Raw genomic sequence first — 13,119 nt, forward strand, 5'->3', positions numbered from 1 at the left:
AGCCAAGCTGTAGAGGTGCCAACGGAAGAAGGGTACGAGTCTGACCAAGCTGAATACGGTCAGCACAACAGCGAAACGGACGACGCTACTGAAGGAGAAAGTAGCTGGGAGTACGAGTCAGACCCTGATCGGTCTGACAGAGAAAGTGAACAGACCAGGAGAAGAAGGAGTAGAAGGGTACGTGGAGAAGCTAGTTGGCCGCAGAGAAGGAGCTCTAGCCTGAGGTCAACTCCAGAGAGAACCCTTCCTCCAATATCAGAGGATTCAGACCCGGAAGAAGGTGCTCAGGGCGCTGAAGCACCGGCCTTGAGAAGGTCAAGAAGAGTGCGTGTGCCTAACCGAAGATACTCCACCCCTGAGTGGACATATCTGGCGACAAATGTCTTTGGAACAGAAAACAGGGAGGATACGAGCGGTGGTGGTGTCCAGCTCTGAGCCCATCATCACAGTGGAGATACGACTGTTAGTACCCGGAATCGAACAAGAAGGGTCACTGACATTCATGCTCCCCAGACCTCCCCGCCTCAGTAAGTTAAGGCACATGTTTTTCACAGAATTGCAATTCCCCGATTTTGGTACTAAGATAACAGCCCATGAAGAGCACAATCTTCGTTTGGAAATATTGAACTATGCTGTCGAAGCTGCAGGCACAAACCTGATTGTGGATGCTTAGAGACTTTGTAAATAAGCGAGAAGAAAAAGAAGATTACCTAGCGCCCAGGAAGCAGAGAATCTTAGGGACCTTCCCTTGAGTTGACGGAGAAGGGCTAGGGTTGTCTGTATTGAACTATTAAAGGACCTTTTGCGAAGAAGGTTGTCAGCTTCCAGTTGTGTGATTCTAAGGACAAAAGGAGTAAAAGAGACTGTAAAGGAACGAGAAGAAAGGAACTTTGTGCTGAGATACGAGAGAGCCATACTGTCTGACGAAATGGAAGCCGGCACCCCGAACCGCAGAGCTAAATGTATAATAGGCACACTAATAGTAGGAGTGATAATATTAATAGTTTTAGTAGTCACAGTTTCTTATGTAAAGGGACATGAGGAAGAGGCAAAGGTAACCGATGTGAAATCTGTAGAAACGCCTACACCCACAGTTGCTGGTGAGAAGGGGGAAAACACCCAAGAGAAAGCGTTATTAGCTGCAGAAGCTCGCAGGTTACACGTAGATGAGTCCCAAGGCGACTTTAGGTCAAATGCTTACGCTAAACTCTTATATGAATACGTGGATGCCATGGAGGTAAAGGACTGCTACGTCTGCATGCAGTTGCCGGCGTCTGTAGATGAAGGCATTAGATATCATCACCTCCCGCTGACATATGGCATTACATGTAGCTTATTGCTTAGTATATTCTATGGGAGAGATAGTTTTGAATACTATTTCTCCAATTATGACTCAGTGTTGCCAGAAGTCCCAAATTATAAGCAGATGAACAAATGGGACTACTGGAAGAGTGAAGACAGATTGGCCAAGTTCTTCATTCCTTGGATTACTTTAGATACTTCACATGCCCGTAGAAATAACCTGACATGCAAGGTGTCAGAAGTCGAGAAGAAGTTCATAGGGCAGGTGGATGATCGATACAGGAGACAAAAGATTTTGAAAAAATCTGGACAATGGAAAACAGATTGGACCGAGGAAGAGAAGGCACATAAAAGAAAGGGTAGTAGTGGTCCAATAGCTTTAGATAGAACGCAGAGAGGAAAGTTATGTCTTCACCGAGCCAAAACGTATTATGAAAATGTATACGTGGGAGAAGTCAGCTGTGAACATGCTTTCAACTTAGAGTATTACACCAAAGATTTCCTGAAGGGAATGCAAGTGATTCCAAATGTATATTTTGTTTGTGGAAGGAATGCCTACGTGAGACTACCTGATAACTGGTATGGATCATGTTACCTGGCAATTATCTTCCCCAAAATATATCATGCCCAAGACTTAGAGATCATCGAGGGCAAGACATCAGCGAGAGGAAGGAGAGATATAGGAGACGCAGAAATGGTCGGAGATGTATTTGGAGCTGTGTTCCCTATGTTGGGACTAATCCTTAATGATGTCAAAATTAGACGACTGGCAACAGTCGTAGACAGGTTGTCTGCCAGCACTGCTCAGTCCTTAATGCTGGTAGAAGGAGAGATGCAATCGATAAGGGCTATGGTTCTTCAGAACCGTCTTGCCTTAGACGTCCTACTAGCAAAAGAGGGCGGAGTCTGTAAGGCTTTGAAGGTCCAGGAATGTTGTACCTACATTCCAGACAATTCCAAACCCCTTGAGAAAGTTATTAGGAACATAACTGATATTCACAAGGAGATCGAAGACCTGAGTAGAGAAAATGTCTGGGAAAAGGTGGGCCACGGAATGAGTGAAGCTGGAGGTTGGCTCACCACATTAGGCAAAAGCTTTGTGTGGTATATCCTGAAACCTATCATCATAATATTGATCTGTGGGATCGTGCTGTGGGGATTGGTGAGGGTATTCAAATGGTACAGAGCCAGGAGAATTGAAAAGGCTCGGGAGGAACAGCTGCAGAGATTGGCTGCCATACAAGATAATCAGTACAGGAGTCTGAGGGCTCTGGAAACGCAGAAACGAGGTATGCTAGCAATCACTGCAGTTTAAATGTTAGTGATGACCCCGAGAGGTCATCAAAGGGGGGAACTGAGAGAGCGCAAACTGACCTAAATGTATAAGTACATCACACTTACACGTAGTAAGCACAAGTCATGAAGAGAAATGCCATGAGTGCTAATAGTACCTGCAACTATATTCTGAAATGTGTAGTTAACTTAGAAATTTAAGTAGAAGTGGAACTAATGCAGAAATGTGTGAAATCATATGATTTTATTAGACGTGATAATTCCTGAATCCATGTCGTGTAGCTGCTAAAATGTAAGATGGCATGCGGGTAAACGTAGAACGTGGTAGGCCTTAGGGCCAGAGATGTGTTTCCTTTCACGACATGGATTGCACTAATGCTTTAGCAATAAGAATTGATGGGCCATGATTTATAGATGTGTTTACTGGATAATAGAACAAGAGTATTAACATGCTATTAATTAATGTAGGATTTGAATGTTATAATCATTATGAGAAATGCTGTAGGCCTGAAATGTTATAGACTTTGATTTACACGTATTAGTCTGGGCCGAGAAATGTTGCAGACCTTTTTGGAAGTCTATGAGAATTGGGATCTTGGCCGCAGATGTCTGTCTGCAAGGGAAAGGGGGGATCCAATTATAAAGAAATGAATAGAGGTTTGTTCAGGAGAAGGCCCAGACATGGAGGAGGGTTCCGGAATGTTTTGAGGGGTATCAGCGGGCCGGAGAAGAGTCTGAGAAGCAAGGTCAACTCTTACGCACGGGGCCCAACACAAAGCAGCATGGAAAAAGCCAGAAGATACACCACGTGAGGGGCGTCTCATGAGGGGCGTCTCAAATGTTGTTGACTGTTTTGTATTAGGGACAGCACCCCTGGGTGGAGTTAGAGCAGATGCCTGAGGACCCTTTAGAGAGCGGATGGGTAGGCAGAGAGGGGTCATGACTGGAGAACTATAGGTTTTCACCAAGAGACTAAGAGTGGGTGACTTCCCTAGGGGGTCATTCGCCGCTGACACCTTTTGATAGGTTGGGACTTTGTTAAGTAGGGATACCATCTAGAGCAGGGTAGGGACAGCCTAACCTGTGTTTTTCCTCCAACTTAAATGTCGGAGAGATCTCAATACGTGTCTATGTTGATAGCTTTATTATTCTTAGAACTTGTACTAGTAGTCTTCTTTGCTCGTCTGAGGGTTTTCAGAGAGCACATGTATGTAATTGGGCCCGTGTACCTTGTGAATCTCATTCTGAGATGCCTGTACTTGCAGCTTATTCTGACTATATAATAAATCTTTGAAAGCTAGAAGTTGTCTGTGATCTTTCGGAGCGGAGTCCTTTATTGGGTGAACTAACTTGGTAAGAGATGCACTTTCTTCCCTCAATGACAGGCAATAAAGGTTCAGTCGACCAGATCGGGGTTTAGATCAATAGTGATAAGGTATCGATCAAAATCTCGCCCCCGCACTTTCACCACTAGCGCTTTCACTGCGGTGCACACCGAGGTTTGCAGCGCTCGAGATAATTGACCTACGCACATTTGTTTACCCTGCAGCCATTTTGCTCTGACCCCTTGGCCCGTCCCAGACCCTCCCTGCACCTAGACCCCGCCTCACTGCTGACCCTCCCACCCACAGAGGTAGAGCCTACGCTTGCCCTCGTGGAGAGCTGTAGCCATCCTGCTCTGCGCAGAAACGGCTGCTCCCCTCACCTCCCTCTCCTGTTGGTATTGTTAACCTACTGCTTATCAACTCGCCGCACTGTTCATTTCTTGCATCAGCTTTGTGCAGCGCTCTCATTACTGCTAATTAACCTGCCGCACTGTTTAATGTCTTTTATCTGCCTTGTGTAGCGCTCGTGCACTGTTTAATGTCTTTCATCTGCCTTGTGTAGCGCTCGTGCACTGTTTAATTTCTTTCATCTGCCTTGTGTAGCGCTCGTGCACTGTTTAATTTCTTTTATCTGCCTTGTTTAGCGCTCGTGTTACATCATTAGCATTGTGTTGTCCTGGTAAGCCTGTGCAGCGCTCGTGTAATAACAACTCAGTTTGGAAATCTGTAACTCTAGGGGCAGCGCTCGATAACGCTACTTGGCATTCACTTTCACCACTAGCGCTTTCACTGCGGTGCACACCGAGGTTTGCAGCGCTCGAGATAATTGACCTACGCACATTTGTTTACCCTGCAGCCATTTTGCTCTGACCCCTTGGCCCGTCCCAGACCCTCCCTGCACCTAGACCCCGCCTCACTGCTGACCCTCCCACGCTCCGCCCCCTCCACTATCCATTTATGGACAGATGGTCCCACGCACAGCGTCCACGCGCTACGGCCTCGCCGAAGGTGCGCCAAAGGTAAGCCCGTCTACGCCCGTCCGCGCCTGGACCGCGCCCAGCGCCAGACCCCCTGCCCCTCGCGCTGCCCAGCCCTCCCGCATTACCTACGATGCCGCCACCCTCCTAACCCTTAACCCCGGTCGCGCCCCCAACTGCGTCCAAGCCGCCCCTGGACAAACCCATGGACCTTTCTCCTGCTTCTCCTGCAAATTCAGCGGCACCGACAACATCTCCGGCACGACCACACCAAAGATTCCCGACCCCAACCACCTACAATGCATCCTTCTCAACACCCGATCAGTCCACAGGCACGCCATTGACCTATGGAATCTACTAGACACCACTTCTCCGGACATCGCCTTCCTTACGGAAACATGGATGAATGCTTCCTCCGCACCAGACATCACCATTGCCATCCCGGAAGACTATAAGATCACTCGCAAAGACCGTACCAGCCACACAGGAGGAGGAATCGCTATCGTCCATAAGAAATCAATCCGCATCTCAACCAGCTCTGACGCCAACCTCGCCAACTCCGAACACCTTCACTTCCAGATCCACATCGACCCCAAAACCACACTCAGAGGCACCCTCCTCTACAGACCACCAGGACCCCGCGCAAAATTCAGTGAAGACATCACGGACTTCATCACCCCACACGCGCTCCCCTCCAAAGACTACATCCTTCTGGGAGACCTCAACTTTCACCTTGAAAAGATCAACGACCGCAACACCGCCACCCTCGTGGACAACCTCGCCAACCTCGGACTTAAACAACTAGTCACTTCCCCCACCCACATCGCAGGTCACACACTCGACCCCATCTTCACCTCCAGCAACCACGTCTCCTTCAGCCACACCACGGACCTCCTCTGGACTGACCACAGCTGCGTTCACTTCACCTACAACAAACCAAAACCCAACATCCACCTCCAACCCACCCTGCAAAGGAACTGGAACAAAATCACCACGGACCAAATCTCCGCATCGCTCCTTCTAAACACCCCAGCCCTCTCTTCTAACGCTAACGAAGCCGCCGCCAACCTCACCCTATGGCTATCCAACACCGCTGACACCTTGGCACCACTGAAAAAACGTCAAAACAAACCTGGCAGCAAGAAGGCCTCATGGTTCAACGATGATCTCAAGAAGTCCAAGAAACTCTGCCGCTCCCTTGAAAAGGCCTGGAAAAAAGACCCAACCACCAGCACCAAGGATGCCTTCAAAAACGCCACCCGCACTCACCACCAACTAATCCGAAAAGCCAAGAAAACAGCATTCAAGGATCGACTTGACGACAACGCTCACAACAGCAAACAACTTTTCAACATCGTCAAGGAATTTTCCAATCCCTCGGCCAACTCCAACGACATCACCCCCCCTCAAACCCTCTGCGACTCCCTAGCCTCATTTTTCCACAACAAGATTGCAGACATCCACAACAGCTTTGACAACCAACCCGGAAACCAACCCACCCAACCACTTGCTGATCATCTTCCTCCCGTGAACACCCTTAACGACTGGAACCCAATCTCCACTGAGGACACCATCCGCTTGATGAATTCCATCCACTCAGGATCCCCCACAGACCCATGTCCTCACCACATCTTCAACAAAGCAGACTCCGTCATAGCACCGCACCTCCGAGACGTCATCAACTGCTCCTTCAACTCCGCCACCTTCCCGGAAGACTGGAAACACGCTGAACTCACCGCCCTTCTGAAAAAACCCACAGCGGACCCCACCGAACTCAAAAATTACCGCCCCATCTCGCTTCTTCCATTCACGGCCAAAGTCATCGAGAAAGCTGTCAACAACCAGCTCACCGCCTTCCTCGAAACCAACAAATCCCTCGACCCCTCACAATCTGGCTTCCGAGCAAAACACAGCACTGAGACCGCCCTCATCGCAGCAACGGACGACATTCGAACTCTACTGGACAACGGAGACACAGTCGCCCTCATCCTCCTCGACCTCTCTGCAGCATTCGACACAGTCTGCCACAGCACCCATTTACAACGCCTCAATAACATCGGAATCCAAGGAAAAGCACTTGAATGGATCACCTCGTTCCTCCCCGGAAGAACCCAGAGAGTCCGCCTTCCACCATTCAAGTCCGAGGCCTCTGAAGTCATCTGCGGCGTACCACAAGGATCCTCACTCAGTCCCACCCTCTTCAACGTATACATGAGCCCCCTCGCGGCCATAGCACGCCAACACAACCTCAACATCATCTCGTACGCGGATGACACTCAACTGATCCTTTCCCTCACCAATGACCCCAGCACCGCCAAAACTAACCTACACGAAGGAATGAAAGAAGTTGCCGAATGGATGAAACAAAGCCGTCTGAAACTTAACTCAGACAAAACAGAAGTCCTCATCTTAGGTACATCCCCCTCTGCATGGGACGACTCCTGGTGGCCGGAAGCCCTCGGAAAAGCACCCATCCCGACAGACCACGCACGGAACCTAGGCGTCATCCTGGATTCTTCACTCTCAATGAACAGACAAGTCAGCGCCGTATCCTCCTCCTGCTTCAACATTCTTCGCATGCTCAGAAAAACATTTCGCTGGATCCCCACCGAAACTAGGAAAACAGTCACCCACGCTCTGGTCACGAGCCGACTCGACTACGGAAACACCCTCTACGCAGGTACTACCGCAAAACTCCAGAAGAAACTCCAACGAATCCAAAACGCCTCAGCAAGACTCATATTAGACATCCCACGCAACGAACACATCTCTGGTCACCTTAAAGACCTCCACTGGCTACCCGTCAATAAGAGGATCACTTTCCGTCTGCTTACCCACGCACACAAATCACTCTACGACATCGGTCCAGAATGCCTCAACTCACGACTGTCCTTCTACACCCCCTCCCGCCAACTACGTTCTTCCAGCCAAGCCCTCGCCACTGTACCTCACATCAACAAGACCACCATGGGAGGCAGATCCTTTTCATACCTGGCTGCTAAAACATGGAACTCACTCCCCGCTAACCTTTGCCTTACCCAGAACCACCTAGCATTCAGAAAGCAACTTAAAACGTGGATATTTGACAAGTAATCCTCCTCCCCCTTCCTAAGCGCCTTGAAACCCTCCGGGTATGTAGTGCGCTATATAAATTCTTTGACTTGACTTGACTTGACTTCCTTTCCCAAACCTTTTAGCATAGTATAAATCAGGAGTCTCTCGAGGGGCTAAGTGTGGGACACGACATCAACCATGTAATTTCACCAGGGTGAACCAGTGTGTAGTATGGACATTATGTTACAGTTGTATTCTCTTGTGTTACTGTGTGTGCTTTTCTGCATGCATCACTCTTTTGAGGAATTTACCTATGTCATGCATGAGGATTAGAGTGTGAGCATGTAAGCAAACACGATGTGCTGCTGTGCATGGACGCGGTAGTGGGTCCTTTAGCAGAATAAATCTTTCTTTATGAAGACATACATTTGCACCCAGATCTCTTATTTCTACATTGGATCATCTGTATGGTGGAGAGTGATTGTGGGCATACAGAGACCTACCGGCAGGTTATGAGCCACATATTAAGCAGATATGTGCAAAATCAGAAGACATTGATTCATAATCGTGAATTTGAATATTTTTCCCTTCTGTGTTTGTAACTCTTTAACCCTTGTATTGTGTACACTTGACACATGAGAATTTTTATTTATATTTGCAGTCTCTGGCTTTGTTTGAATGGCAGCTGAAGGGCAGTTAATTCAAGTGATGTACTTGCCGTTCAGACCTCAAGCATGCAAGGCCGGCTTTAGCACTGGTGGCGCCTAGTGCGACATTGTTTTTTGGAGCCCCCCATTGACCACCTCCGCCACGGATTCCCTCCCCACCACCCTTTAACAGTCTCCACAACCAGTCTCTCTCTCTCTCAGATGCATTTAATTAATTTTATAGCGTTACTCATAAAAGGGAAGGGTGTCAGAGCACTTTAAATAACACACACATTACACAGAGACTATCAATCATAGATGTGTAAATAAGTGTATAGGAAATGTTACATAAGACAGAGGACAACAAGGGGTGATTCACATATTATCCAAATAGGGAGTCAATATAGTTGAAGAGTACTTGGTCTGGAGAAGCACAAACTCTGAATTTAAAATGTAACATAATGGATTGAGGCTATCTTTAATAACAAAAACTGATTTGTACCAAAATGAACCCATTTTTGCAACATTAGAATTATGAAAGACTGGGGAAAAAATCCATACACTTTAATCTATACTTTGAAGTCTGCTCTCAGTTCTTTGATGACAGTTAACAGCTCACTGTAAACTGCAACTACCAAAAGAAAGTCTATTACAAACGCAGTAACCCACTGATCTGTTTACATTACATTCACTTTGTGATCTGCATGGTTCATGTTCTTCGCAGCGGGCATATTAACCCTCTGCACTACCTTACCATGAATCAATACTTCCACGAGTCAAAACTTCTACTAGACAAAACTTCGATCTCACCTGGAAGAACATTAATCACTGGAGTTCGCTTGACATATTAATTGTTGCCTGAAAATTGAATGTGCAGCAGGTTCTTTTAAGCACAATATAAACTAGCAAACAAGCACCCCCATGCAAAGTCAGCACCTGGTGCGGTGGCACCGCCCTAGAGCCGACCCTGCCAGCATGACTGTACTCTATATACGCGATGTTCCAGAATGAGAGAGATATTTTAATTGAGGCATTTACCAGCGGAGCGGAGTCGTCTTCATTCTACTTGTTGGGTGTATGCATGCCTGTGACGTGGTATTGTGTAATTCAAGCTCTATTTCCTTTTGATAGCACGTTGGAGCATGTTTTGGGTGGCCATCCTGGAAAGTTAGGTTACTTTCTTTGATTGAATTGTGATTTATGACGTTCCCGGGCGATTTTGTATGCGTTTTCAGTTACGCCTGTTTACACTCTGTGACAGGCACACTTATTTAAAAAAGCTTTTGCAATGCAATAGGTCTCGGATTTGCAAGAGTTTGAGCTATTGGCCTTGTAAATGACAATGCCTTTTATTTATGTATTTTGTAAACCTGCAAGTAGTGCTTAAACACGCACTTTGTACCTGTAGTCCTTGCTTATGAGAAGCAAAGCTGGCAAACTGTGCCTCTTTTACTGGCAGCTTTGCTTCTCGTAAGCAAGGACTACAAGTTCAAAGTGCGCGTTTAAGCACTACTTGCAGGTTTTCAAAACACAAATAAAAAAAGGCATTGTCATTTACAATGCCAATAGCTCAAACTTTCGCAAATTCGCTACCTATTGCATTGCAAATGCTTGTTTTATCTAGTTTTGCAGCGCCCTACCAAAACGGGTAAAGCAAAAGGAGTCAACAATCTGGGATGAGTTGTCTGAAGAGCAAATATGCAACAAAGCTATAACCCTTGCGAAACTTTACCCACTAATTTGCCTCAACCTTTCTCTGAAGAAAGTTACTGTTATAATATCTGGGGCTAGTTTAAGTGAGTTGCACTAACGATGGAAACATTTTGCACCCTCTGTCTCAGCAAGACAGCAGCAGCGTGAAATGTCATTTTTAGTGGGGTCAAATGTTAACGCACAGGTCAAGTTCTTCACTGTTATCACCACAAATGCAGGAGTAAAGTTACCCGAACACCACTTCTTCTCGGGCAGTTCTTTTCCCAGTAGGCAGTGCATGTAATCCGAACTTTGAATGGGTTTGTGCATCCATGTACGCTTTTGGTACTTTTTCTGTGCCGGAATTATTTCCAGTTCAGAGGTTAAACGAAATAACAGAAAACTCTACAGGCTTCATAAGATATTTTTTTTTAGATATCCCGATGTGAAACTACCCCACCCAGCATTTCCATATGCCACAGGATGTGGTTATTTCGGAGTGCAGTATTACCCATTACAATTTGTCTTCAGAAGAATGGGATAATCGATTCCTTTGAATTCCCAATGTGAAAATACAGCAACCAGCATTTCCGTGTGCCCCAGGTCTGCTGTGATCCTGAGATGCCACATTACCCATTACAATTTGTCCCCTTGGGTTATGGTAGATTGAGTTCCTTTGAAATCCCAGCGTGAAAATACCACATCCAACATTTCCAGATGCCGCCAAATGCAGTAATTATGGAGTGTTGTATTTCACATTATATGTTGTCTCCTTGATTGATGGGATAATCAGGGTCTGTGCACTGATTTCACATGCTTCCTTCATCCTGGCCACATTACAAGTTTATTATGAACTAGTTATATGGGCCTAGTCTAGAATTATTACACGTATTCTCTTTCTTTTTGTGTTGTTATGTGTTTATCTAGGTTCCTGATCGATACTGTGACCTTATGCCCCTATTCGGCTATAAATCCATTTATTCCCTATATTGGCATAACCGTTCAAGTGCGATTTTCAGAAAAGTCATCTCTGGCCTCACACGAACAGAGCCACATTCCAGCATAGTTCTCTCTGCCACTTCCTTTGCGACCAATTAGTGCAATGACAGAGCAGAAGTCACTATCTGATATTCCTAGATTAACACTCCGAGTTCTTCAACAAGATAAAACTCAGCAAACCTGGAAATCCCCGCTTGCTTTGTTTTGATTAGTAATGGAACTCTAATGAGCAACTGATAACTATCACTTCCTAGTGACATCTTTAATTGACGTCTTATGTCCAGCAAACTTGCGTCAAACCCGGCACCTGTCAGGTATAAATATTACCAACGTTGCCTTAAGCAATGAGCTACTGTTGCTGATACTAGCTGCCTGCAAGACCCCGTGTTGGTGAAGCTAGCACCCCGTCGCTGCAGCCTGCTGTCCCTGTGGTGGTGAAGCTGCTGATACCATTATCGCTGCTAAAGCGCGAACGATGGTACAGTACGCTTAGGAGCTGAACAGCCGTCCCTCTGCGAAGACATCCAGCAGATTCCAGCTGCCCGCGGACGCTGTCCCCCCTCCTTCCTCGACGCACTGAAGAGAGCCGCTGCCTTTCTCGTGCAGAGAAATCCAGCTCCGGCGTTTCCGGTCTGCCCTCGCGGGTGACTGGGATATCGAGAGTGACCCCTGAAGGAGATACCAATCCTCCATCATTCTATTCAGAGGTATGGTGTTGACTAAACCCTTAGACGAGAATTCTTGAAACAAACCTTGGCAAAACCAACTTAACTTAAAGCTATTTCCTTACTCCCCTTCCACGTGTTAGGCTTAGGTCAGGCACACTGGGGTAGGCTTAGTTAGAAGCACCAGTTGAGTATTTTAGCCTAATGTATATATGACTGTATATATGTTTTATTACTTTTAAACCATTGTATGGCTAAGAAACCATATCAATGCTTTTACAGTTCTATTTCGCAATCCTTATCTTACTGTACGTACTTTTTATCATAACAAGTCTTGCAATTGTGGCATTACATTTCTCTTGTACGAGAAGAAAGACTGTTCAATAAATGTTAACCCTTTATTGACAAACGCCCGTCTCTCTATTCTCTACATCTCGTGAAAGTAAACTGCACTAGACTGACTGAGTGAAATACATGTCTATTGTTTCACACGACCCTAGAGATTGACTCTTGATCTGAGGAGCAAAGTTGTCATGTTGCACGGTTGTTGGAAAGCTGAATCCCTTCTTGTCTGTGCCAAGGAAGCTGATCACTTCCTATGCAGAGAATAAAGTTTCCAGTGACCTCTGAGCTAGTTGGTAACACAACCCAATTAAGTTTAGCATAGTCAGTGGAGGCCTGGAATATACGCAGTTCCACGTCGATACTACTGTTTATGTTATTCCAATGCGCAGGGCCTAGTGGGAAACTAGGAACTACACTACATGGCGCCCAACATTTGGTAAGGCGATAAACTAACGCAAGACAGTTAGAGTAACTCAGTCGTGCATATTTCACACAGACCCCTTTCTCACTCCAATAGACGTCTGGAGTGGGTGAAAGGTTAAAATCCGCCCGACCTTAGTAGGAAGAGATTCCTATGTAAAGCTCCGGTTTATTCAACGTTGAAGGATAAAGTGTTCCAAAATATTGTGCACCTAATCTTTGTCTCCTTGGAGACCTACTCTGCAAACCTTGCATTTTTACAATGCCAGAATATAACGGAACCACTGGGGCCGCAGTAAATGCAACTCAGCAGGATTCCGACGATATGGTACCGGGTGCAATAATCATCCGGGCACATTTAAGAAGATCTATAACTTTAAAACATATAGAAAACGGACTG

General features: G+C 46.3%; 2 protein-coding genes across 8 annotated transcripts in view; one reads left to right on the top strand and one right to left on the bottom strand.

The window, feature by feature from the left end:
- The window catches only part of COA1 (cytochrome c oxidase assembly factor 1), a 356,542-nt gene that overhangs the window by 178,701 nt on the left and 164,722 nt on the right, over positions 1-13,119 (bottom strand). The gene's annotated exons all lie outside the window — the stretch shown is intronic.
- On the top strand, positions 929-3,859 carry LOC147722356 (uncharacterized). Its single transcript, XM_086964876.1, has one exon. It carries the CDS (start codon positions 929-931, stop codon positions 2,615-2,617), a length of 1,689 nt encoding a protein of 562 aa, XP_086821002.1. The 3' UTR covers positions 2,618-3,859.

Source organism: Lissotriton vulgaris, chromosome 4_1 (assembly GCF_964263255.1).
Source record: "Lissotriton vulgaris chromosome 4_1, aLisVul1.2, whole genome shotgun sequence".
Classification (NCBI taxonomy): Eukaryota; Metazoa; Chordata; class Amphibia; order Caudata; family Salamandridae; genus Lissotriton; species Lissotriton vulgaris.

Coding starts and splice junctions, on each gene's coding strand:
- LOC147722356 (XM_086964876.1), top strand. CDS start 929: ATGGAAGCCGGCACCCCGAACCGCAGAGCTAAATGTATAATAGGCACA.